General features: G+C 38.0%; 1 protein-coding gene across 2 annotated transcripts in view; it reads right to left on the reverse strand.

Annotated features, from left to right (window-relative positions):
• LSM14A (LSM14A mRNA processing body assembly factor) overlaps nucleotides 1-11633 on the reverse strand; it is a 58479-nt gene extending 46846 nt beyond the window's left edge. For both annotated transcript variants that reach the window (XM_072632027.1, XM_072632026.1), the window contains exon 1: nucleotides 11162-11633. In XM_072632027.1, the coding sequence (XP_072488128.1) occupies nucleotides 11162-11282 (121 nt within the window). In that variant the 5' untranslated portion in view covers nucleotides 11283-11633. The remainder of the gene's footprint in view (nucleotides 1-11161) is intronic.
• Nucleotides 11634-27707: the final 16074 nt, after the last annotated feature.

Raw genomic sequence — 27707 nt, forward strand, 5'->3', positions numbered from 1 at the left:
TTCCTCATTTGGGACTTTGGATCAGGGTTAAGTGCTGCCCCTTCTTTACTCTTTCTTGGGGGGGTAGTTAGGTCCTGTTTAGTCTTAACTTCAGTTTCCTGAATCTTTGCTCCTGCCTTTATATCCCAAAGACTATACATTTTAGGTTTAGAATGTTCACAGGCTATCTCTGGATGAGGTAGTGCCACAGTCTTTCATCTTGTCTGGGCCTTCTCTAGGGTAATGAGGGCATTACTCTAATCTTCTAGCTTGTTCATCTGAGTTAATGCCAGTTTTCTTGTATGTGTGTAAATAGTGAGTCAGCCTTTGGCTGAAAATGCTTACAAATGTTTCTCTTTGGATATCTTGATCTGATGCCCTCTGTATAGCATTACTTGAGTATAGTGCTGAAGAAGTCCTTTGCATCTATTTATGCAGCCATCTTAAATGGAACTCAATTCAACTGGATTTAATAAACATTTATTTACCTGCTGTGTGCAAGGCCTTTCTCCACTATTAGTTCTCCCCCATCCCAAACGGAATCACATTCACTTTGTACATTTATAGATATACAACTTGTTTCTTGGATATAATGTAATTCCCTGAAAGAAGAAACTATTTTATTTTTGTCTTTGGATCTTCATCATCTAGTATAACATCTTGGCATATAACCGATTAGTTAATGGTTAGCTGATATTATTTTTATTACTTAAGAGATGCTTACTGATGGATTCAAAGTCCTGTAACAGGTTATGCACAATAATGCAAAATGGCAGTCCCTAACCTTAAAGACCTCAGAATATACTTCTTAGGGCATGTGTGTACATGCAATATGATACACACATACAAACATATACATATAGGATGAAGAAGAGGGTCTTAGATTTAGATATTTAAGGATTTTAGAGGTCATTTGGTTTAAATCCCTCATTTTATAATTGAGTATCTAAGGCCCAGAAAAGTCAAGTGAATTGTCCAAAGTAATTTAAGTAGCAGGTAGCAGAGCTGGAATTCGGACACTTCCTCTAATTCCAAATCTAGTACTCTTTCTACTACACCATGTTTCCACTTGTAATGAGTAATGTGAAATAAAATTGCAAAAGTAGTTGGTACCAGATTGTGGGTTTTAAATGGCATATGCTTGTATTCTACCAAGGAGGCAAGAGGAAATCACTAAAAAAATTTTGAGTAGGGATGTGATACATTTAGATTGGTATAGTAGAAAGATTATTTTGGCAGCTGTGTGAAAAACACAGTAACCAGTGGGGAAATTCTTATAATAGTATAATGAGGGATAGATGGAATGAGAGGTTACAGAAATAAAACTCAACAAGGCAGCAACTGACTAGATGCGAAAGGGTGATGGAAAGGGAAGAGTCAAACCAACTCCAATGTTTCTAGCCTGGGAGGGATGGATGGTAGTGCCATCAATAGCAACAGGGAACTCAGAAGGAGGGCAGCAGGTTTAAGAAGGAAGATGAATCCAGTTTTGGACATGCTGAGTTCAAGACACCACAAGGACATCTAGGATGACAAGTCTAGATAGAGGTGCAACTTTGGGAGATGATGGGGCAAGACAAACAAATTTGGGATGCAACTGCATAGAGGTACTAACTGGATTCACAGAAACAGATAAGAACACCAAGAAAGAAGTACATATAGAGAGAAGAAAACAGGATTAAGGACAAAATGTGAGGGTGGTACCAAACCTCAATGGGGAAAGGGGAAGAAAGAAGATGATGATGAACCACTCTAGAAAGAAAGGCTAAGAGAAAAAGATCAGAACAGACAGTGTCATGGACTCCAAATGAGAAAGAAATATCCAGTAGTCAACAGATAAAACAGAAACACCAAGAATGATAACTCAGAAAAATTTAGGAATTAAACAATTAAGAGGCCACTGGTTTTTTTTCTTTTCTTCTGGGTAGAATTAGAAATTCTAATATTGGATGATGTTTGTCAAGTATAGAACAACAACAAAATTTGGTGACCTCTGAAAGACCAATTTCAGTAAAGCAGTAAGATCATAAAACATCACCAGGGGTGGACAGAAATGGAGGAAGCAAGTAGACACTAAGCTCATACATCACATATTTAGATTAAGAGCTGGAAGGGATTTTAGAGGTCATTGCATCCAACCCCAAGATTTTTAGAGATAAGCAAACTGACGCCCAGAGAGGAATAATGTGCTTTGCCCAGGGACAGATATGGCTACTAAGTGTCTCAGATGAAATCAGAACACAGTTCTTCCAGACTTCAAATTGAGCACTCTTTCCACTATCCCCACAATACCATTCTATGCTTTCTGGGAAAGAATTTAGTAAGGAAGTTGAGGAGAAAGAACACGAGAGGATGGAAGGGTCAGAGGACTGCTGATATATCCTGTGACAAAGAATTCCACTGACTTGATAAAACACATCAAACCTTAAAAAATTATGTGTATATTCCATTTCAAAAATTTCTAGTTGCATGCTGAATTTATAACCATTCTTTAAAACTCAACTCAAATGCCACTTCCTTCATGAAACACCTGTTGATCCCCCAAGCTGGTAATAACTGTACCCTCAGACCTCACAGCACACTTTTGTTTTGTAACTCTCTAATGAATTTTCACATGTAATTATGTGTATAAGAGCTATCTGTATTTGCAACTCACTCCTCTATTAAGACTGAGGATCCTTTTCAGTAGGGATTGTATTTTACCTATACTTTGCATCTTATTACAGTGACATTGCATATCTATCTATCTATCTATCTATCTATCTATCTATCTATCTATCTATCTATATCTGTATATGTACCTATCTGTATATGTATCTATCTATATCTGTATATGAAAGGTCACTTTGCTGAAAAGAATAAATGTGTTTAAAACTTCACATTTTGGAGAAAAAAATACAGCCAAGTAAGGAAACATGTTCATTCTAGAGTGTGGTATACATCACTATGGGACAAGTTCAAATTAGTTGCTTCCTATTCCAGAGTTATTTTGAAATCAAGCCAAATACAATGCTGTATTCTGTACCTCAGTCCTATAGCGCTCCTTTTCACTTCCATCTTTCAAAACGCTATCCATTTTTCACCATATCTTAACTTCTTCTTTCTTACTTTTGGTTCTAGTTGAAGGCTATCGTAACAGAATGGTGAATAGTTTTTAGGAGTTCTGGTTCAAAGTTTTCTATTCCCTGACAACAAGAAACCTCTTAAGGTATCCTAAGTCCTGGTAGACTATTAAAATACAAAAGAAGCTACATTCAGAGGCTGAAATGGCTTTCTACAATTGTTTCTTATACTCCAAGACGTTGGCTCCCAAGTCAGTTAACAGAATACAGTACCACAAGAGCATCTTAATCTATATATATCAAGCTACCTAAAGCCAGTGCTGAGATTATAGCAAAGCTGCAAAGTACTTTAATCTAAGTCTTTCTAACTCTGAGGTCAGCCCTCTATCCCCACTATACAACTTTGCTTTGTTTTGTTTAAATGATTTTAACATAATGATTCTAGAACTGCAGAAACAGATGAAATTTGAAGAGTATACAACATATTTTAAAATATACTGTACAGTATATTGTACATAGGTGCAAGTCCAGAAAATCAACAAAACAAAAACCAAGCCCTCATTTGTAACATTTGCCAATTTCTAAGATATAAATGCTCATAATGAAAATTTAACAATCAGTTGGCTAGTAGGAACGCTTCAGAATACTGTGGGAAAGGAATAGTGGATAAGTTAGTGTGGTTGCTCTGTTAAGTTTTACTGAACTGACTTTTTTCTTGTGGATATATTTGGAAATTAAGGTGACATGAAAACAAAGGAAAGTAACATGTACATTTTTTAAAATAAAAGATTTTCTTTAAAATTTGGGTTCTAATTCCATACCTGAGACTAATTTACTGTGTGACCTTAGGTAAGGATCTTCCTCTTTAAGGGGGTTTCCAAACCTATAAACTGAAGCCACAGGTGAATTGGATTTTTAAGTTCTTTCAGTTCTAAAATTCCATCATTATCAATGATAAGGGAGGATGGAGGACACTGCTTAAGCACCTTACAGGTGACATCAATGTACCTATTTAAACCGTCACAAAAGTCTTGATTATGAGGATTAATAATTTTGAAAGCAGATTTATTACATTTCCTCCGCAATACAGCATCATTCCTATTTTAATAACAGCTTGCTTTTATATAGTATTTTCAGGTTTGCAAAACACTCTTCAATTTCATCTTACTTTATCTTTACAACAGCCCTGGGAAGCAGATGGCATAAATGTCAAAATGAATAAAGGTTTGGACCTGAAGTCAGGAAGACCTGAGTTCAAATTTGACTGTAGACACTTAACTAGCTCTGTGATTCTGGGCAAGTCACTTTACCTCTGCTGGCCTGTTTCCTCAACCATAAAATGGGGAAGGGAAATAGCACTTATCTCTTAAGATTGTTATGAGAATAATGAAAGAGTATTTGTAAAGTACTTTTTAAAACACTACGTAAATGACAGCTAGCTATAATTATTATTACCACCCCTATTTTACAGATGAGAAAACTGGCATACGGAGGTTAGGAGTCCTGCACAGTTACATAGCGAGTAAGTGTTTAAGTCTGGACTTCAACATAGCATAGCGAGTAAGTGTTTAAGTCTGGACTTCAACTCAGGTCTTCTTGACTCCAGACCAACTGAGCCCTTTATCTACTGTGAAACCTAGCTGCCTTTCCCTCTTTATTTTTCCATGAACCGGCAACCTAACACCCAACAGAGTGTCTTACCAAAGTAAGAATGAATGGAACTGGCTTTACCCATATATGCCCTTCAAACTAGTAGTGTGTTTTGGAGTAGGTTCTTGAGAACCTTAAGTTATTTTAACTGAATGAGTAGTCTCATCTTTAAACCCCACTTCTGTGCTAATGACTCTCACCCCCCCCCCCCCCCATTACAATGCTTATAGGAAATGCTTCCCAATAACAGTATTCTGTGACTGGGAGTATTTAATAACTGTAACTGTCCAAAATATGCTCAATCTTCTCATGCTAAGTCAGATGGAAAAGATGACCTTCAAAGTACATTTCTGATTCTGAAATTACCTTCCAGGTAACATCGGTATACTTGTGTAAACTCTTTTACAAGTCTTAATTTTGAGTTTTGATAACTTTAAGGATAAGAAGTAATAAAACAATGAGACTGATTTTACAAGTCATAAACAATATACACCTTGTCACTTTATCTTGAATTTTCTAGACAAAATATTAAGAGGTTGGTCATTAAAACTGAATTTTAATGCAGTCAAAACCTCTTTGAACCTCAAATTTTTCACTTTTCAAAATGGGAACAATAGTATTTGCAAAAGGTTGTTGTCACAGAAGAGCTTTGAGAACCATGAAAATGCCATATAAATATGAATTATAGTAACTGACATATCATTTGAGCCTCACAACAACCCTATGTGTAGGTATTACAGTATTACTCCAGTTTTACAGATGAGGAAACCAAGGCTCAGGGAGATCAAGTGACTTGTCTAAGGTCACATGGCCAGTAAATATCACAAGCATGTAGCAGCTGGTAGAGTGGAACTTGTGTGGGGCTTGGAGCCAGGAGAGATCTGAGTCTGGTGGCTGTTTACAAAGCATGCTAGCCAGGTAACAATGCGGAAGTCACTTAGCCTCTTAGAAACTCAGTTTCAGTCTGTATAATGAGAATTACAATACTACTAGTACCAAACTCACAGTATTGTTTCGATGACTGAAAGGTATCATCTTAGTAAACCTTAAAATTGCATATATGAGCATAAGCTTCATATGATTACTCCCAAGAATATTAATACAGCTACCAGTTTTACTACTCCTATACCACATGTTCCAGGAAGACTATGCCAAAATCTGATAGGTTTTTTACCAGGATAGAAGCCAGACTTCACATAGAGACCCCTACCAAAAGATTGCAAGCCTGTCTAAGGACCAACCTAGCTAAGTTTGGAGAGGTCATTATAATTGAGTAACCTGGCTATTATGCAAAATTTTTTCAGCACCAGCAATTCCTGAAAAATTCCTATTAATGAGTAAAGAAAGAGGCTGTAATATTCGTTAATGGAGGGAATGCTCATAATCATAAAACCAGGTAACCTGGATAAAATCACAGATCCTTGCAATTTTAAATGTTATCTTATTCACTCATACCCTAGTCACAAAAACTATGAACTGAAAAAAAAATTGGAAGTTTCTGAAAGTAACATGTTAAATTTAGTGTGTATATATATATATATATACACACACATACATACACACACACATATATATTTAAAAGTAAGCTGGTATACAATGGATGTGTAGTTTCACATTTAATTCTCATATTCTTTTCTATTTTGTATATTGAGATGTGTTTGTTCAGGTATTTGTTAAATGCAGAAAAATAAACATTTTTTTAAAAGGCATTTATGTCTTAAATTAATAAAAAAAATCCAACACGGTCTCTGTCTCCTTTTACATCATTTAAACACTATAATTTATACTGCCTGACAACATACAAATCAAAAGAAAAATACCTACCTGACTGCAATTAAAAGTTTTCTGGACTGTCATTGAGATACTACATATCTTTTTATGAAACCTAGGGTGGCATTCCTTATAAATGAGCAACAAAATATTTACTTGGTAGTTCATCTGGGGGTAGGTATTTTGAATAGAAAATGTCAAAGAAGTCAAAGATGCCACACTGTGAAAGGGAACTGACCCTAGATTTTCAAAGGCTATGTAAGCTAGTTACCAAGCTAGAAAAGCTTCAAATACAGACCTGGGATGGCTTTACTCCTGTTATCTGAGGGACTGGAGATGTTTGTCACCAGAAAATGTCAGCCCTGAACTTGCGGGGAGGGAAGGGCAAAATATGAATACTGCCAACTACTGAGAGAGTTATGATCCATGGCAGTAAAAGAAGCATCCATATCACTGAACTTATAGACCTTGGAAATGTTTAAAAAAAAAAAAGTTCACATTTAGGTAACATTTTAAAAGTCTACAAAATGCTTCTCTTTGTATTAAAGTACAAAAGACTAGACGCAAATCTGCCAAGATAAAATATTCCTATTTTCTAACATGTTAGAAATATCTTCTTATTATAAAGGAGATTTGTTGAGAAAAAAAGAACAAACTTCTTCCTCTGCTACAGATGTGCTGCAATATATGGGACTAAGCACCCCAACTCTGAGTGTATCCCATTACAGGCATAGAAAACGGGGAGGGCAACGTTGACATGTTTTAAAGAAATTCCTAAAAATAAACTCTAAATAAAAATCTAACTAGATCACCTAAAACTAAATAGAACCGAGACAGCTGATTCTGAATACATCTCAAGAAACAAAAAGTTATAAGATTGTTAGCTTGTTACAATGAGGGGGATACCATCACAATTGGTCCAATGATTAGCAGCCACCACTGAGAGAATCAAATACTGATGATGCATAACCTGGTACTGAAACTAACAGCAGAAGCTTCAGCCTCATAATAAATACACATTACTCCCCTTCTTTTACTTTCAGGTGAGGGCATATTGGCCTCCTCTCTTTTCTTCACACACAGCACTCATATCTCCCAAATGAAGACCTTTGCACTGGCTAACCACTAACCTCCATTAACAGTAATGCACTCCCTCCTCACTGCAACCTCGCAGAAGCCCTCACTTCTTCAAGATTCTGCAGAAACTTTTTTTTTAGTTGTTTTAATCTCCATCACTAAATAGAAGGCCTAGCAGATGGAAAATAATAAATGCTTATTGATTTGATTAAGTGATTGAATGCCAACATATTTTGGTAAAAATCTGAAGTCTTAAAACTACAATGTACTGTATGTTTTGATTACTAGAATGATTCTGAGTAACTAAGAATGATTAATATGATTTTGCTAACATTTTATTATATGACTACTTGAAAAATTAATAACAATTTCCTTATCTAGACTTTGAAACTATTTTCAGATATATGAATGAGTGACATAAGAAGGATTAGATTTGTCCTCTGGAGGGCAAAGGTATGTGTAATGGATGAAAGTTGCAAAGAAGCAGACTTAGGATTGATTTCAGGAAAAATTTCTTAACATGTGGCACTAACTGAAGGGTAAAATGAGCTAGCCTCAGAGATGATAGGCTTCTCTTCTCTGGAGGTCTTCCAAGCAAATGCTGAATAATCTCTTATCTGGAAGGGTGGAGAAAGGACTCATGTTCTACTAGAAGCTGAACTATATGACCTGAGGTCCCTTCCATATCTGAAATTCTCTGGGATTCTGTAAAATAGGTGCAATTTCCAACTCGGAAGTGATCAAACTGGGCATACATTAAAATCTGATGTATTAAAACTAGAGCACAAAAAATCATTAGATTTAAAAAACGTAGATATCTATTTTTTTCTAAATAGGATTAGGTTTCTATATTACTCCATGAAATAGCTGCAACAAGTAAATAACTTTTTGCAAAGCTGATAAAACTTGTTTCTTTTCATAAACCCAAAAACCTGATACACATTAAGAAGTCATTTTCTGTACTTAAGAAAAAGCATATAGTGATACATATAAAATGTATGAATTTCGATTATGAAGTTCTTATGCAGAACCATAAGTAAGTATACTGACAATATCATTTTAAACTGTAGAACAACAGCAAGCATTGAACTGTTTACTCAGTTAAGATACAAAGAACAAATTATGTGTGGGCAGGAATGTAAGTACATAAAGTTGCTAACAAAGCAACATAAAATGTATCTTTACTTTAGACAGCACAGAACCTTATCTTAGGCTGCTTAGAAGTCAACCGAAGAATAATGACTGCTGATTCAGTGAAAATGTGGGTTGGGACAGAATGTAATTTTGGCAAAATGCAAAAAAGTTAGGTTTAAGTTTTAACCAAGCACATTCTCTCTGGTCATCTTTTGTGGGTATGGGGAATGGAGAAAAGATGAAGAAGTTACTGATAATGAAGACTGGAAAATTTGCACTGTTTCCTTTTTTTATCCCTCAAGGCCTATTTGACAGATGAAATAATATGAACACAGCATTTTTCAAAAGTTGTTATAAAGTAAAATTCTAATTTGGAATTACTTTTGAGTTGATCTCTCTGAATTATTTATTTCTGATAATTTTTTTGGAATTACCAAAAAAGTATAGAAAAGTAGATGATGGAAATTGCATAAATATAAATCTGTAAATATATTATTAGGATTCCAAACACTGAAAGAGTAAAAACAAGATGACTCTGTGCAAGGTCAGTAGTATCTCCAAAGAATATACCATGTGTAAATCAAAAGGGTTCCAAATATTCTGCTCTCTAATCAGAAACTTCACCTCAGGTAGTTAAGTATTATTTTCCTGGGGGTCCCTTTTGAAAAAGCTAATTGTTTTAATGAAGCGATATTTTTAATTAGAAAAGGATAGTTTTATGATACTTTTCTACTTCTTGTACTTTTGCTCTTGGAAGAATTTTTTTAAAAAAAGAATGGTTTTAAAATACCAGCATAATGTGAATACAAATATAAAACCACTAAAACTAGTCAAAGGAATAAAAAGTAAAACTGTCATAAAAAGCTACCCTATGAATTTGGTTATAATGTACAATGGGGATCAAATTGTGCCCTTATACATGACATATAGTACATTTCTTTCACCGTTAACAGACAAGCTCTGACAGATGTTAGCCTTGTCTATCAACAGTGTCATAGGGAGGTATTTTGAACTAACACTAATAAACTAATACTAATATTTTTACTCTCTGATCAGTGTGAAATAGAAAGTGTTAACTAAGGGGTAGTTTCTGAACTTTGAAACTTTGGCTTCTACAACTCCAAGGGAAGGGTCAATTAAAAGCTAAGTACATCAAATAAATTGGTAAAAAAAAAAATTATACTTTTACCTTTCCTCACACTCTGAATTATCCCCCTCTTCCCCCACTGTCTGAGACAATCTTAGAGAGAAAACAGGGATTATCACCTGCTTCCTAGGAAGACATCATGTTATTCTTTTTAGTTTGCAACAAATATCATCACTTTTAAGCAGTATGAAGAGTCTCTAAGCAAAACAGCCTGAACAGATTTATTCTCTTCATCTCTTTCTTCCAGTCTGAGCAGAAAACATGTGAAAGGAAACAAAAACCAGACATCCTGTGGCAATGCTGAACGCTACCAGTAGGACAAGTCTCGTATATATTCCAACTCAGAACTTCCCCCTTTTAATCACAAGGCTTCACAAAGATCCACATTATCACTACGCTGTCTATTCAGGTCTGTTTTTCCAACGTTCATCTTAGGCTCAACTCTCAGTCTGTTTCCAAGACACAGAAATGGACTCCAAGAGCTAGCCGAACTCCAGTCTTGTTCAGAGTGGCACGTTTAATACACACCCTAAATGGGTCACTGCATAAGCTTTTGGAACTACTCTGGTTTAGCAGGCAAATATTACTTTTCAGACAAGTTTCAGCTTAGTGTGTTATATATAGTCTTTTAAAACTCTTTAACATACAAGGTACACACAAAATCTTGGCTTTCCACATTTTCTTAAAATTTCACGACGTTGAAATATTTCTAATTGGCAACACAAAATACACTCTTTTCAAAACAAAAACACAAGAAATTATAGCTAATATTAAGGTTATGAAAATAAAGAGGTCAAATCTATGGAGAGGGACACATTTTTTTAAAACGTCCTAGCTTTTGTTTTGTGATATCTGGGGGCAGTATCGCGGAATCTCTGAGCTTGGAAGGGGCCTTGGAGATCCTCTTAGGCTGTTCTTGGTGACTCTCTTGCAGGGAGTGCCCCGAGGCGCCCCCCCCTCCCCACGCAGACCCCCCGTAATTTCACTGTTTCAAAGAGTGGCTTTTGTGCCTAGGCCTCGCCGGGCTCGGGGGATGGGAGGGAGGTCCACGGCAACTCTTGCGGACTCGAACCTGCGCGTGTAACCCCCGAGTCGGCGTCACATTGTGTGGGTGAGGCCGCCGGTGAGGAGGCCCCCGCGCAATCCATAAGCACCCCATCCCCCCCGCCCAGAAAGCCCGGGCAGCGGCGGCCGCGGGAGGAAGGGAAGGCCGGCTCCCAGGCCCGGCCTCGGGGCCGCGACCCTCAAGGGCCAGGCCCGAGCGCCAAGTCCTCCCGCCCTCCCGCCTCCCCGCGGGGACGCCGATCCCGGCCCGCCCGCTGTCCGTCGGCCCCTGCCGTACCTTTGGCGAGGGCCACGGTGGAGTTCTCCGTGTCGATAGTGTAGAGTATGCCCTCGTAGCGGATCTCCGCCTTGGAGATGAGGCTGATCTTGCTGCCGATGTAGGGGGTCCCTCCGCTCATGGCGCCGCCCCGGCCCCCGCCGCCCCCGGAGCCCGGGCAGGATCCCTAGAGAGGCCGATCCGCTGCCGCTGCCGCCGCTCCCGCTCCCACCCCCAGCTCGGTCCCACGACGAGCTGGCCCGCCTAGCCTCAGCTCCGGCCCGCTCTGCCGACTACTGCAGCCGCCTCTCTCCCAACATGGCCGCCCTCCGCTCCGCTCCGCTCGCCCCGCTCCGCTCGCTCGCTCTCTCCCCCGCCCCTCTTCAACCAGGCAAATAGCTTTCCCTTCCCCCTCCTACCAGCGGCGGCGGCGGTAGCGGCGGCGGCGGCGACAGCGGCGGCAGCCGAGGGGTATGCCGGGAGGAAGCAATCTCGTTTTGTCTCGCGAGATCTCCTTGGCTCGGACTCTTGTGCGTCGGGTCCTGGCTGCCGGTCCGTGAGAAAGAAACCCCCTTTCCTCCGGTTCCTGACGCGGCCGCGGGGAGCTCTAGCGCGTGTCAGATCCGGGCCCCGGAAGTGCATTACGGTAAATGAAGCCCCTGGGGCCTGCCACTGTGTCGCAGGCAACTCGCGATCCTAGCTGGCGCATTTTCAGGGGTGCCAGGTTGGCTGAAGCCCCGGGACACGGACCCCCGTTCGCCCGGGCTCTCCTCGGAGGCCCTTTTCGGAGAGGATAGAAGAAAGCTCTTGAACATTTGATTTCGGTGCCCCCTAACCGGGGGAAACATTTGGCAGCGTGCCCTCCAGCTCGCCGTTCTCGCCTCGTTAGGCGTTACCCCCTGCCCGCACTTTCCACCCCGCCCAGCCGTTCTGGCTGGCGGTCTCGCCTCCTCTTCTTGACCCTGGCCGTTCCCCATGCCTGGAATGTGCCTTTTCCTACCTGGCGACTCTTGTTGTCTTTCTAGAGGCTCAGATGGAACCCGCACACGAAGCCTTGCCTGATCCCTTCCAGCGCCCAGTGCCTGCCCTCAAAAACCCTTAGTGTACCTCTGTAAGTACTCCTTGTGCCCCCTTCCCCCGCCACTGGCAGGTAAGCTGGTGTTCAAGCGCCTGTCTGACTGGGGAGTGAGAGCTGGAGGAGACCTCCCTCTTAGGGCCTGTGCTAACAGACGTTTTAATTCTGGTATTTATTAAGCGCCTAACAAGTGAGTGCATTTATTCTTCTGGGGGGCTCAGGAAAGACAGAAAAACCTGCCTGTCAGGCATTACTCTCCAGAAGCTTTTGTCCTTTTAGGGAGAAAAAAACCTGTAATCTTTCCAGTGAAAACATGATTATTTGGTGAAGGTTGGGAGCACTGACAACTGGAGGGATCCAGGAAGGTTCTACATAGGTGATAGAACCCAGGTTGAAGCTTGAAGAAAGCTGAAGAATATGAGGTTGAGACAGTCGCTGCAAAGGTACAGACCCTCCCAAGTATGGAGAACTGCAGGTTGATCAATTTGCCAGAAACGTAAGGATGTGAAGGGAAGTAAGATGAAATAAATCAGAAAGGTAGTCTGGATCCAGGTGATGCTGGGCTTAAAAAGTCAAGCTAACAGTTTATATTTTATCCTTGAGGCATTAGAAAGCTTGAGAATACTCTTGAACAGAACAGTGACATAATCAGACCTGTGTTTTAAGAAAATGATTTTGGCAGCTGTGTGGATGATTGATTGGTTTAGTCTCTCACTTGTTTTCTTTAGACTTGCTTTTCTTTCCCTAAGTCTCCTTTTAAGAGACATTGCACGCAATCTACCAGCCTTCTCTGTCAGATTTCACAAAGGAGTTTTTATTCTGAACTGTCGTTGTAGTATGCTGTTATTTCTCTCCACATGGCAGGATCTTCTCTTTATGTAACCTAATTAATTTATCCTTACTTGTGATTTCATTGGTAGATTGGTAGAACCGGGAAGTGAGAAAACTACTAATGCAGAGCAGCATTTCTTTACCATTTCTTAGAGGTGCCAGGAGAGCTGAGAGGTTACTTGCCCACTGTCACAGCCAGTATGTATCTTAAGCAGAACCTGGGATCCTGACTGTGAGGCCAGCTTTCTGTTCATTAGCCCTTGGCAATTGATTCATATTATTAATTAAACTTTTGAAAAGTGTTATCAGTGTGGATTTCCTCTGTCCATTTTCCATTTTTTAGCATCAATATTTAGTTATGTCAGATTATCATTGTTTCGTGTCTTTTTTCTCTAGTTTTTATTTTTCTAGTTTTGTGTTAGTTTTAATCTCTGTCCTAATGAAAAAAGGGGAAAAAAAAGCACCTTAAGGCAGAGACTTTTATTTTTGTCTTTGTATCAAACTCAAGAACTATTTTAGCATGAGGCCTTTCCTGATTCTCCAAGCTGTTTCCTCCCCTAAATTACCTTATGTTTATTTTCTATATAACTATAGATGTATATATTTTTACTGAGAGAATCTAAGCTCCTGGAAGGCAGGGAGCTTTCATTTTTGTCTCTGTTTAAAGCTGTCATCTCAAACTCAATATGTCTAAAATGGAACTACCTTATATCTACTCATCCTCAAAATTTCCCTATTTCTCCTGAATGCATCACCCTAGTACCTGCCACATATAAGTGCTGAATAAATGCATATTGTTTGATTTGATTTGGTAGAGCAAAATTCAGCCTTGAAGTTTCTCTCCAACAATGTCTCATGTTCATATGTCAAAATTACACAAGACTTTTTGACATTAGAATCTTGGTTTGAGAACTCTTATTGCACATATTAAATATAAAATGATGTTTGCTTGCCAAAGGTGTTCAGCACTATAATGGCGAGAGGTACAAATTGAAAATGGATTCTCTAGAGATGGTGATGTACTCCAGATGTCTAGTTTTAGTTGACATTGTGCTGATTGTATTTTAGTTCCAGAACGTTGTAAAGCCTCTTAAATGACATCCATTAAAAAAAAAAATTGGCCTATCTATCCGCTTAGAAATAGCTAAGTAGATGAATGCCATTTACTCAAATAGGACATTCATTTGTATGGACAACCTATAGAGTATGTCTATCAGTATATATGTATTTGTGGAGCAGACATGGTAAATGAAAAAATAGTTTATGAATTGAACAAGAGTAGGAGATTGAGTTTGTGTGGGATATTGTCCAGTGCTGTTATGACCTCAGCCTTCTCCCTGAAAAAAAGGCTTATCTATTATCTACTATTCTCTTGGTGGTTATTAGACTGTAGGTCATAGAACACTGTATTCTCCATAGATTTTTAAGTTGAGGATCACCCAAAGGGCAATGAGGAGGTATATGGGGAGTATGAGCAGGTTAGAGCATATTAAAACAAGGAATTATGAAGGAGAAGCTGTGTAAAAGATGACATCAAAAAAATGTATGACTATAAAAGTAGCTAAATTGGTCACATGGCAAGTATAAATCATGGGCAACTAGTATGCCTCATTGGTATCCTCACACTATTAGGAGAACACAAGAAAGACTCTCAGGACATGGGGTGGACCGTCTGTGGCAAATTTCTGAGAGTACAAGGATCAGTCACCCAAGGTGGACAGGCATGGTTGGTTTGCAGTGGGCATGATTGGGAGCACCTTCCACTTGAATGAGATCACACAGTCATTAGAACTGAGTTGTAGCTGTATCAAGGCTGAATAGGAGGAGAAAGTATTAGAATAATCCCGGTCAAGTGGGATCAAGACCTGACTTAAAAGGTGGTCATGTAAGTGAAGAGAAGTGGAGAGATTAAAGTGGAATCACCACATCTTGGCAATTGATTGGCTGTGGAGGTAGTAGAGGTAGGGAGTGGTTGAAGGTGGCTCTGATGTTGAGAATAAGGGTGCTTGGAAGGATGGTGATACTCTCAACAGAAATGGGGAAATTATGACAGTGAGCAGATATAGGTAATAAATTCCATTTTAGACATATTGAGTTTAAGATTTCCAGGAGGTAATAACATGAAACTGGAGCTCGAGAGAGAGATAAGGACTAGACAGCTCGACTTGGAAACCATTAGCAGAGAGATGATGATTGAACCCATGAAAGCTGGTGAAATCATTAAATGAGGGAGTAGGGACAGTGAGAACAGTAATGTAAGTTAGGCAAACTTTACTAAATATTAATGATCATCTTGGCTGTAGGTGATAAAACACATTTCCCTTTTCTCCACTAAAAGGAGAAGGACGATGGAGGTAGAATATTGCTATATTGTATTGGTTTGTTTTGTTTAACTTCTTTATGTTACAAGAAAATCTTTCCAAGTAAATGACTGTGTTGCAAAAAGAGAGGAAAGTGTAGAGAAATGAGAGGAACTAGGACAGAACCTCAGGGGACGCCCGCAGTTAAAGGGGCAGGATATGGATATCGGCAGTGAGTAGAAGGGTCACAGTCTGAACCCATTTCCTGTGATTTCGTATCCTCTGTTCTTTATATTATACTAGTCTTTGAAGTGCATTGTTCATTCTTGTATGGGAGGCAACAGAAATGTTACTATCCCTGTTTTATTGATGGAGTCCCAGACAGGGGAAGAGATTTACTTAGTATGGAAAGAGGAGTGAATTCGGAGTCATAGGACTTGGGTTTGAGTTCAGGCCCTGTCATTCCCTTTGTAACAAGAGCTAAGTTATTTAACATATCTGCGTACCAGTTTTCTCCTTTATGAAGCTGTGACTAGATTTTGTTCTTGGTTTCTTAGTACTAGGACTATGTAATCTGTAAGGTCCCTTGTAGCTCTAAATCCTGTGACCCTATTAAGGCCCTGACTTGGGACTTAAACTCAGATTTTTTTTAGCTGAATTCATTGTCCTTTTCACTATACCACTCCATTAGGTTAGCTAGAAGTATAGTTTGGTAAGGCAATAATGTGATGATTATTGACTTTTTTTCGCATGTACCCTAGAAACTCAGTTGTTTTTTTCTATACAATTCCTTCTTGGCTCCAGTAAATAACTGCAACTCCCTGAGGGATTTAATACCTAACTTATCTGTTTTATTTATGCTGGAAGAATGGTAAGAAACTGTCTTCCTTAGGATTTTATGTGTCCCTTTGAAATTATATTAAGTTAGTTGATACAATTTTTTTTTGAAAAAGATATAAGTAAAGTGCAACAAGTTTTTTGTGTATCATTTTTTGGTTTATATTTGTAGATACTTATGTTATATTTACCTTTTCTCTAACCCAGGCCTGCACAATCTTCTGGATAGGCTGCTTATGGTCGCTTGGGGCACACCAAAGGATTTCGGACAACCTGTGGAAAAACTTAGAGGAAAACATCTTTTGTATGTAGAGGAAATCCTTTGGCTGACTGCAGGTTGTTCAGGCCTGCTCTAAGGTATCATCCACATAACCGCCAAGCTAATATTGCTGAAACTCAGATCTGACCATGCCACATCTCTGCCAAAAAATCTTCAGTGTCTCCCAGGTATGGCCTTTAGGATAATATGACAACTGGCATTTATATAGTGCTTTAAGTTGCAGAACATTTTACATACATTTTCTTTTTTGATCTGCACAACAGCCCCTCAGGTAGGTATTACAAGTATTGATAACTCCATTTTACGAACAAAGAAATTGAAGATGAGGGAGATTAAGTGACTTGTCCCCAATGCCAGAAGCAGGATTCAAACTCAGTTCTCTCCTGTTTTAAATTTAGAACTTTATCCGGTATACTACAGATGCACACTTCTCAAGCTGACATATAAAGCCCTCTGCAATTTTTCCATTATAGGGAGAAACATTTTCCTATGGAATTCAGTATCTTCCTCTTCTCCCCAACTCTTGTCCTTATACAAGAAGACTTTAAGGTCCACTTAGATTCTCCCTCCAAACCCTTTACCTCCCAATTCCTAAGCCTCCTTAAATCCAATGACCTACATCTTAAGTCCACTTCAGCCATGCATGGGAATGATTATACACTAGATTTGCCATTACCCATAAATGTTCTGCTTCCCTAATTAGAAGCTTTAACATTCCTCCATTTGAATATATCCTGTCACTCCACTGTTCACTATTCTTTATCCCCTGTGAGCCAATTCTTAATTCTTACTGAGACCTCCAGTCCCTCTACCCCTCAGTATTTTCTCAGGCTATAACCCTTGTTCTTACTTCACTTCCCTCCTCCAGCTTCAATCCAGTGGTCATTTCTAGACTGTCCTCTGCTCTTGAATCTCTTGCCCCTTTTTCCTCTTGCCAAATCTCAGACCTGGATCATTCTTACCATCTACCACTTCTGCTCCAGCTCAATATTTGCTGAACATAGCTGGAGAAAATTTTAGAGTCTTCTGGACTTGGTACATTACAGTATATGTTATCCAGCCCCAAATGGGCCTTCTCTGCAGCAAAGCAGCTTTTATTCTTCTAATTGATTGCTTATTGCAATCCTTTTCATATCTCCTTAAGCCTCCTATACCTTCACACTTCTTTGTCCCTTGCTCCCAGGTTTAAGGAGCTTCTCTCTTATTTCACTGGGAAAATTGAGATGATTCAATGTGAGCAGTCCTCTCTTCTTCCATCGTCTTTGTCCCCAAAACCCTTGACATCTCCCATTCTCTGACAAAGAGGTAGCCCTTCTTGCCAATTCTAACCCCTCTATTTTTGATCCTCTTTATTCCTATCTTCATTAGATTGCATCTTCAAACATCTCCCCTGTGGAATATTTAACCTCTCCCTATCAACTAGTTCCTTACCTTATGACTTCCCACATTACCAAGTGACTCCCATCTTTAATAAGTACTTCATTAGACTCTGCATACGCTTAAGCTGTCACTCTGTAGCTCTCCTCCTTTTCTCAACTATACTTCTTGAAATAGCTGTCTGGTTTCACTCTTTTCACTTTTACTTCCTTTCCTCTGACGTACTCCTCAGGGCTTTGCAGTCTGCCAATTTAAACTGAGCTGTAGAACTCAAAGGAAATTGCTCTCTCCGTAACCTGGCCCCAAACTATTTTTTCATTCTCATTAAACCTTACTTCCCCTACCACATTTTGATCTGGACTGGCTTTCTCTCTTACCTAACCACAATACTGCCATCTCTCCTTTGTTCTGGTCTTCCCAATATGCCTAGAGTGGATGTCTCACTCAGCCTCATTTAATCCCTCTTTTTTTAATACACACCATTGGCTGATGCATTTGTTGACTTTCCCTTCTGCTAATGTTCTCCCTCCTAAACTACCTTGAGTCATTACCTTGTAATAAAATGATTATACTTGGGTATACTTTGTATGTATTTGTACTTTTTAACTGTATATTTATACTGAATATATTTTTATACGTACTTGGGCACCATTACATGGTAAATTTCTTAAGAGGAAGAATTTTTTGATTCTTTGTTCTTATATTCCTAGTGCTTGCCACAGTGCTTGATTGATGCATCCCCCTTCATATCCTGTGACCAGTTGAACAGATTTTCTAGTGGCATTGTAGACTTGGCTTTATAGCTCTAAACCCTGTGTATTTTCTTTTCTTTTTTAAAAAAAAATTTATTATTTTATTTTCTCCAGTTACATGTAAAAACAATTTTTAACATTCGTTTTTAAACCTGAGTTCCAAATTCTCTCCGTTCCTCCCTTTGCACATCCCCCACTGAGAAGGCAAGCAGTTCCGTATAGATTACACATGTGCATGTGTAGTCATGCAAAACAGTTCCATAATAGTCATGTTGTGAAAGAAAACAGACCAAAAAAAAACCCTCAAGAAAAATAAAGTTTAAAAAAAGTATGCTTCAATCTGCAATCAGGTGCCATCAGTTTCTTCTCTGGATAACATTTTTCATCATATGTCCTTCAGAGTTGTCTTGGAACCTTGTATTCCTGAGAATAGCTAAGTTATTCAAGGCTGATCATCTTACAATATTGCTGTTGCTTTGTACAGAGTACATTTCACTTTGCATCAGCCTATGCAAGTCTTTCCAAATATTTCTACTCATCATTTCTTGTAGTACGGTAGTAGTCTGTCATAATTCCATACCACAGCTTGTTCAGCCATTCCCTAATTGATGGACATCCCCTCAATTTCTGAATCTTTGCCCCCGGAAAATTTTTTTTATACATAGGTCTTCTTCCTTTTTATTTTTTATCTCTTTTGGGATACAGAACTAGTAGTGGTATTGCTAATCCAAAAGGTATGCATGATTTTAGAGCCCTTTGGGCGTAGTTCCAAATTGCTCTACAGAATGTTTGAATCAGTTCACAACTCTACCAACAGTGCATTGTCTCTCATCTTTACCAGTCCCCTCTAATATTTGTCATTTACCTTTTCTGTCCTATTAGCTAATTTAATAGGTATGAGGTAGCACCTCAAAATTGCTTCATTTTGCACCAATCAGTAATGAGTTAGAGTATTTTTTTCATATGACTATAGATAGTTTTGCTTAATTCATCTGAAAATTGATCATATTCTTTGATCATTTATCAATTGGGGAATGGCTTTCATTTTTATAAATTTGGTTCAGTTCTCTATATGCATTTATCAGAGAAACTTACTTCAGAATTTTTTTCACACTTTATTGCTAACTATATCTTCCTCCATCCTGCTCCCCTCTCCCTGTTTGTTCTATTCTCTCTCTTCTTTCACCTTGTCCTGACTACTCCTTCCCCTAATCTGCCCTCCCTTCTATCACACCCCACCTTCTCTTATTTCTTTCCCCTCCTACTTTTCTGTAGGATAAGATAGATTTCTCTACCCAGTTGAGTGTGTATGTTATTCCTTCCTTCAGCCAGTTCTGAAAGAGTAAGGTTTACTCACTACCCCTCTTTTCTTCCACTGTAAAAACTTTCTCTAGCCTCTTTTATGTGAGATAATTTACCCCATTATACCTCTCCCTTTCTCTTTGTCCCAGTACATTCTTCTCTCATCCCTTAATTTTATTTTTTAGATATCAACCCTTCATATTCAATTTACCCCATACCCTAATTACCCTAATAATGGGAAAGGTCTTATGAGTTACAAATATCATCTTCCCATGTAGGATTGTAAACAGTTTAACCTTATTAAGGCCTTTATGATTTCCCTTTCCTGTTTCCTTTTTTATACTTCTCTTGAGTCTTGTATCCGAAAGTCAAATTTTCTATTCAGCCCTGGTCTTTTCATCCAGAATGCTTGGAAGTCCTCTGTCTCACTGAATGTCCATTTTTCCCTCTGAAATATTATACTCAGTTTTGCTGGGTAAGTGATTCTTGGTTGTTATTCCTGCTCTTTTGCCTTCCGGAATATCATATTCCAAGCCCTCTGGTCCTTTAAGATAGAAGCAGCTAAATCCTGTTATCCTGACTATGGCTTGAATTGTTTCTTTCTGGCAGCTTGCAGTATTTTCTCCTTGATCTGGGAGGTCTAGATTTTGGCTTTAATATTCTTGGGAGGTTTCGTTTTGGGATCTCTTTTAGGAAGTGATCAGCGGATTCTTTCAGTTTCTATTCTACCCTCTGTTTCTAGAATATCAGGGCAGTTTCTCTGATAATTTCTTGAAAGATCATGTCTAGGCTCCTTTTTTTTGATCATAGATGTTTGGTATTTTAATTTAAATTAGTTTTAATAATTAAATTAATTTAAATAATTTTGAAATTATCTGTCCTGGTTCTATTTTCTAGGCTTATTGTTTTTCCATATATGTATGTATGTAAAATTAAGGCAGCTAGGTGGCACAGTAGGTAGAGTACTGGGTCTGTTTGTCTTCAGACACTTAGCAGGTGTGTGACCTTGAACAAGTCACTTAACTCTACCTCAGTTTCCTCATCTGTAAAATAATCTGAAGAAGAAAATGGCAAACCATTTTAGTATCTTTGCCAAGAAAATTCAAATATGGTCATAAAGAGTTAGACATGACTGAACAACAGAATTAAGATTTACAAAACAATTTATAGAACAGTCCTGTAGTGTAGATAACATAAGTAATATTATCCCCATTTCATCAGATAAAGAAATGAAAGCCCCAAGAAATGTCTTTCCCGTGGTCACATGGGTAATAAATATCAGAAATAGGTTGAGGCCCAAGTCTCTTGACTCTTAAGTCCATTAGTAAAAGGTGTAGACATAAGTACTATAATATTCAGTGGAAGAATAGAACTCTTGCAGCTGGGGTAGTTATGGAAGGCTTCACCTAGAAGATAGATTTTGAACTGGATTTCGACTTAAGGGTAGGATTTGGAATGGTGAATGGTGGAGTATAGTTAAGGTAGAGAGAAACCACATGAATAAAGAGATAGGAAAGAGAAACAAGGCATGTTTGGGCAAGAATGAATAAGCCAGTCATGCAGGAGAGTATTGAGAAAGAAAACGAGAAAAGCAGGTCAGGCCTTGATTGTGTAGGACCTTGAAAGCTAGGTAGGTTAAGGAGTTTGGGTTTTATCCTTTAGGCAGTAGGGAGCCATTGAATATATTGACATAATCAAAGGAATATTAATCAAAGGAAGATTAATTGGCAACCATTTTCAGAATGAAATGGGAGGAGGGTGAAGAGGAGACAGAAAAACTAGTTAGGATAGTTCACTAGTCCATGTGTGAAGTGATGGGCCTGAATTAGGTTAGTGATAGTGAAGGGAATGGAGGAAGAGTAGATAGATGTGAGTGATTTGGAGGAATTCAACAAACAATAAAACACCTACAATGAACCAAGAACTATGCTAGGCACTGAAGATATGAAAACAAATAAATTATCTCCCAATCTCAAGGAGTTCATTTTCTATTGGCATTTGCAAGTATGTAAAAAATTAAATACAAAATGTAAACAAAATAATTTTGGGTAAAGAGGACCACAAGTTTACTTTGAAGAGCATTCAAAAGAATGGGGTTTCAGAGGGCACCTTGGAAGGGTAGGATAGAGTAGGACAGGGATAGGAAGAATGGGGCTGACATAGGAGGGACCAAGAAGTGATAGCTGGGGAGGTGAACTTTGAATAAGGCAGGCTACCACTCAAAATCATAGGGATTAGGGGTGGAGCCATAGGATTGTAGATTGTCATGCGCCTTAGAGAGTAATAATAATGTTAATTTGGTTATCAGTCTCAGCACAAGAGGGGGAAAGGATTGGGAATTTATGTGAATAGCAGGGTTTGGATCCTATTTCAGATACTTATTAGCTTTGTGACTTTGGAAAAGTCACAACTTCTCCAGGCCTCAGTTTCCTTATTTTTAAAATGAGGGAGTCCGACTCTATGATCTCTAAGGTCCCTTCCAGTACTAACTCTGTTATGCTATGACTGTAACTATTTGCAAGTGATTTGTCTGAGTCAAATGAGTAAGGGGTGGGGCTAGAACTAAGACTTAGTACTTTTAATTGCCAGTCACTCCTTTCACAGAGTAAATAGAGATGAAAACATTAATTCAGCATATTAATTTCTGTTATAAGAACAAAGACCTCCTGTTTGAAAGTCAGTATATTTATTGAATATCTTCTATGTGCAGGGCACTATCTTGGAGTAAAACTATCATCTGAATACATGAATCTAAAAAATGTTGTAAGCAGTCTGAAAGCTGTATTTAAAGATAATATTTCTCTGTGTTTTTGTTAAAATCCAAGTAATATTGTCATCTAAATTGCTAAAAAGTTCAAACTAAAGAAGGAAACAAGATAGTGAAATCAAGACCTTTGGAGGACAGAGGTGGAGCCAGGATGGGGGAGGAAGGCAGGGACTCACCTGAGGTCTCCCAAATTCTCCAAACAACTGTAAAATAATTGAACAGTAGAACCTACAAGCTTAAGGCAACTTAGAAGGTTGGCAAGAAGGTCTGTCACGCTTGGTGAGAGTGGAGCACAGTCCAGTGCAGGTAACAACTCAGGGTAAGACAGCAGCAGGTCTTCAGGGCAAGTGAAACAACAACAGCCTGTCTGGAGCTCTCAGTGCGTAGACAGTACAGGGGTTGGACAACTGGTTAGAAAGAGATTACAGGGGTTCCTTTGCTGGCATTGGATGCAGGATTCTGTTTCGTTGCTTGAATACAGGTCTGGGCCACAGTTCCAGAGGGAGGAGGAACACTAGCATACCATAGCTTACAGCCACAGAGGATCAGGGAACCTGGTCACAGCTCTAGTGTGGAAAAAAATGCTTGTGGTCACTCACAGACTAGAGCACAGATCAGGACAGTAGTAAATACACCTCTCCTTAGATTATACCACCTTGGAAAAACTGAAAACTTACTGGCCCCTAGAACTAACTCTGAAAATGGCTGCACAAAAAAATGAAACTTGGAATTGTTCCCCTCCATCTGAGGAGCAGAGTCCAACTTTAATATGAAGTTAAAAGTCAAGAAATAGGCTGGAAAAATAAGCAAACAACAAAAAACTTGACCATAGAAAGTTACTGTGGTGACAGGGAAGATCAAAAAACAAACTCAGAGGATGACAAGGATTTTAAAAAAATCAAATAAGAGAGGTAGAGGAAAAGTTGAGAAAAGAAATTAGATACAAGAAATCATGAAAAAACAATCAACAGCTTGGTAAAGGAAGCACAAAAAAAAGAACAACCCTGAACAAAATAAAAACCGAAAAGGCCAAATGATCAAAGAAGGACGAAAATCCGCTGAAGAGAACTCCTTAAAAATTAAGATTGGCCAAATGGTAAAGGAGGTATGGGAGAAAATAATTACTTAAAAATTAGAATTGGGCAAGTAACAAAAAAAATCAAAAGAATGAAAAAATAGAAGAAAATGTGAAATATCTCACTGCAAAACTGACCTGGAAAATATATTGAGATAATGTAACAACTGTTGGACTACCCGAAAGTGATGATCAAAGAAAGAGCCTAGACATTATCTTTCAAGAGATTACCAAAGAAAATTGCCTTGATATACTAGAACAAGATGGCAAAATAGAAATTGAAAGAATCTACTGATCACCTCCTGAATGAGATCCCAAAACAAAAACTTCTAGGAATATTATAGCCAAATTCCAGAGCTGCCAGATCAAGGAGAAAATATTGCAAATAGTCAGAAAGAAACAATTCAGATAATGTGGAGCCACATTCAGGATAACATAAAATTTTCTACATGAAAAGATCAGAGAGCTTGGAATATGCTATTCCAGAGGGCAAAGGAGCTAGGATCACAACCAAGACTCACCTACTCAACAAAACTTAAGTGTAATCCTTCAGGAGGAAAAATCGATATTCAGTGAAATAGAGAGCTTTCAAGTATTCTTGATGAAAAGACCAGAGCTGAACAGAAATTTTGACTTTCACATAAAAGACTCAAGAGAAGCATAAAAAGGTAATCAGGAAAGAGACATCTGAAGGGATTCAGTAAGGTAAAACTTTTTACATTCCTACCCAGGAAAATGATACCTGTAATAGGTTCCTAAGAACTTTCTTATTATTAGGGCAATTAGAGTATATGTAGACATTGAAATGAATTGAATATAATGGGATGATACCTAAAAAAAATAAAGGGTGAAAGAGAGGAATGCCCTGGGAGAAAAGGGAAGGGAGAGATAGAATGAGGTAAACTATCACATAAAAGAGATACAAAAGAGCTTTTACAGTGGAGGGGAAGATGGGGTAGCACTTGAACTTTATTCTTATTGGAACTGGCTCAAAGAGGGTATAACAACATACACGTTCAGTAGGTATAGAAATCTTTCATACCCTACAGAAAAGTAGAAGGGGAAAGAGATAAGGGTGGGCTTAATAGAAGGGAGGGTGGAGGAGGCAGTGGTCAGAAGGAGAACACTTTTGAGGATGGACAGGGTAAAAGGAGAGACAGAGTAGGATAAATGGGGGAAAGTAGGATGAAGGGAAATACACAGTAATCATAACTGAAAAAAAATTACAGCAAGTTTCTCTGATAAAGACCTCTTTTCTCAAATACATAGAGAACAGAGTCAAATTTATAAAAATAAGAACGATTGCCCAATTGATAACTCCAGTGTTACTTTTCATTGATTCATCCCACATGTACTCCTACATACCACATAACAAGTACAGTTAAAAAAGAAACCTTAAATCAACACGTTGGCCTTGTCTGACAAGGTACACTCCACATCAGTGTTCTACCACTTCCACGAAGAAAGCTGGAAGAGACATGCTTTATCGTCTGTCTTCTGAAGCCATAATTCCCATGGCACTGTGGATTGAAGTGTCATAGACCTCCCAACCCTTCATTTTACAGATGAGAAAATTGGAACTTGGGGAGATTAAATGACTTGCCTGTGGCCGCACAGTTACCAAGTGACAGAACTGAGATCGACTTGGGTCCTCTGACTCCAAATCTAACACTTTTCCTTTTACAACTTAATGTAACAAAGTGTGTGTGTGTGTTTACAATGCAAGTTGTGAAAGCTTAAAACTAAGACTTTTGGGATACACTATATTATGTGTGTGTGTATGTGTGTATACACACATATATACGTGTACTTATATATATGTACCTATACATAATTTAATTCAGCTCAACAAATATTAAATGCCTCCTGTGTGGAAGACTGGTGAAGGTGAAAGGCAGGTGGATCAATGAGATCTCTGAGTTATAGTGAGTATATCATAAGCATTCTTTTTAGTGGTAAAGAGCAACATTAATGTCTAGCTGTTTACTAAGCGTCACATGAAAAGTCATAGTGAATGTGATCAGAGCTGTTGTCAAGCTGTATTGCTGATGGTTTTTAGCAAATTATAGTTAGTTTAAGCTGCGCAAGAAGTATTCTAGACAATAAAGATGATAAATATGGAGCCAAAGTTTTATACAGTCCCCCTTTTTAATTTCTTTGAAGAAGTTCTTTCCCCCTCTCCCTCTTTCCCTCCCTTCATATATATTCATACATACATATATACATAATACATACATGCACACACACACATATATATATATCACATATAGATCCACATGTGTAGCAGAGTACAGTATTTTTGATGCATGTTTCTCAGTGAAGATTACACACGCTGATTTGGGTAGTGAAGACCCAGCATGTGACTCATCTTTGCATTTGCCTGAGAGACATACCACATGTTACACAAAGCAAACAATTGATATTCTTTTGGGGTTTGAAACAGTTAAAAGAAAGCTTTACCTATTGTGTTAGGCTTAGATGGATTAAATTAAGAGAAAAACTTAAAAGCTGTTATTAATAAACTAGTATTTGTAAAAATAAAGTTTTAATGAGAGAAAAAAACTAATAAAAAACAATAATCAACCTGTGCTTGAGAAAATAATAGAAAATATTTGACAATATTTATGTCGATAAGAGTTTTCTGATACTTTACAACAAAAAAGGAATAAGTATATTGTATTTAAAAAAATTTTTGCCCCCAATTTTTATACTAGGGTATTATTTCAGTAAAGCTAAGTTCTGGCAAATGATTCTCTCCTGGGCATTTGTAATATACCTGTTTCACTTGTGCTATAAAAAAATGTTAAAGTTAATTTCAAAGGAACAATTCCAGAAGAATGCAATTCTAGCATCCTGTTAAAAAAAATTCCCAGATACTTATCTTCTTGTCACGTAACACAAACATATAAGACCTCAGAACTATTGAAGGGGATGTATGTGTAAATGTATCAGTATATTCACTGTACACTTAAAAAAAAAATCTTACAACCTATAGGTATGAGAAGTGTACACTTTCATGTACAGTCCTCTCTTCTGTTCTTTATATATTAAAATGTTCATGTTAAGTTCATAATAAACATTTATATAAAATATAAATTCAAAATTTATATTTGATTAAGCACATATAGCATCACTTTAAAACTTTCCATTTAGTCTGGGAGTAGGAACAAATAAGAAAAATAATGATGATTTTGTCATGATTCTGCCAGCTGAAAGATTTTTTATTTCTTTGAAATGACACAGCTACAAAGTGATGTGTAGTATGTTTATGAGAAAGACGAGTTTCAGGTATTGGTGTTTGGAGAAAATGTCGTCTATTCAGTTTTTCACTCAGGTTGTTTTAACGTTGGGACTCAGTAATTGTTAGTAATGCTGATTTTTTTAGTCTCTTCGTTATACTTTTTTTGTTCTGTCCTTTTGTTTCAATTGTTGATGAAACTATCACTTAATTTCTTTCATTTTTTTCTCTCTGTTTGTACACTTATTCTTCCCCCTTTCTGTTGGCTTTCCTCCCACTTCTCCCCTATGCCTTAAATACTTTCACAATTGCTCTCTTTTAGTGGTGGTAAACTCTTCACCGCTGTGTTTCATGAACTTATTGTCTAATTTCTTTTTCTTTTTTTCTTTTTAAAAATAATTCTGAACTTGCCAAAGTTAGATAAAAATCAACATTTGCATATGCATCATAGGATAAAAGAAGTAATGCATATGAAACTGTGAATCTGTATTATGTAGAACTTGCTTGTCTTTTTAAATCTATAAAAAAATTTCTTAAATTCAGTTTTATTTTATTTTCTGTTTCAAATTTTCTCCCTCCCTCTTCCCTGCCTTCTACCCATTGAGAAGGCAAGAAAAAACCACCCACTGTATATAGTCATACAAACCAAAATTCAACGTTAGCCATATTCCAGAAAAAAAAGCAAGCAAAAGAAAGAGAAGAAAACATACTTCAGTCTGCATTCTGAGTCCAT

The sequence above is a fragment of the Notamacropus eugenii genome, chromosome 1 (genome assembly GCF_028372415.1).
Source record: "Notamacropus eugenii isolate mMacEug1 chromosome 1, mMacEug1.pri_v2, whole genome shotgun sequence".
NCBI classification, from domain to species: Eukaryota; Metazoa; Chordata; class Mammalia; order Diprotodontia; family Macropodidae; genus Notamacropus; species Notamacropus eugenii.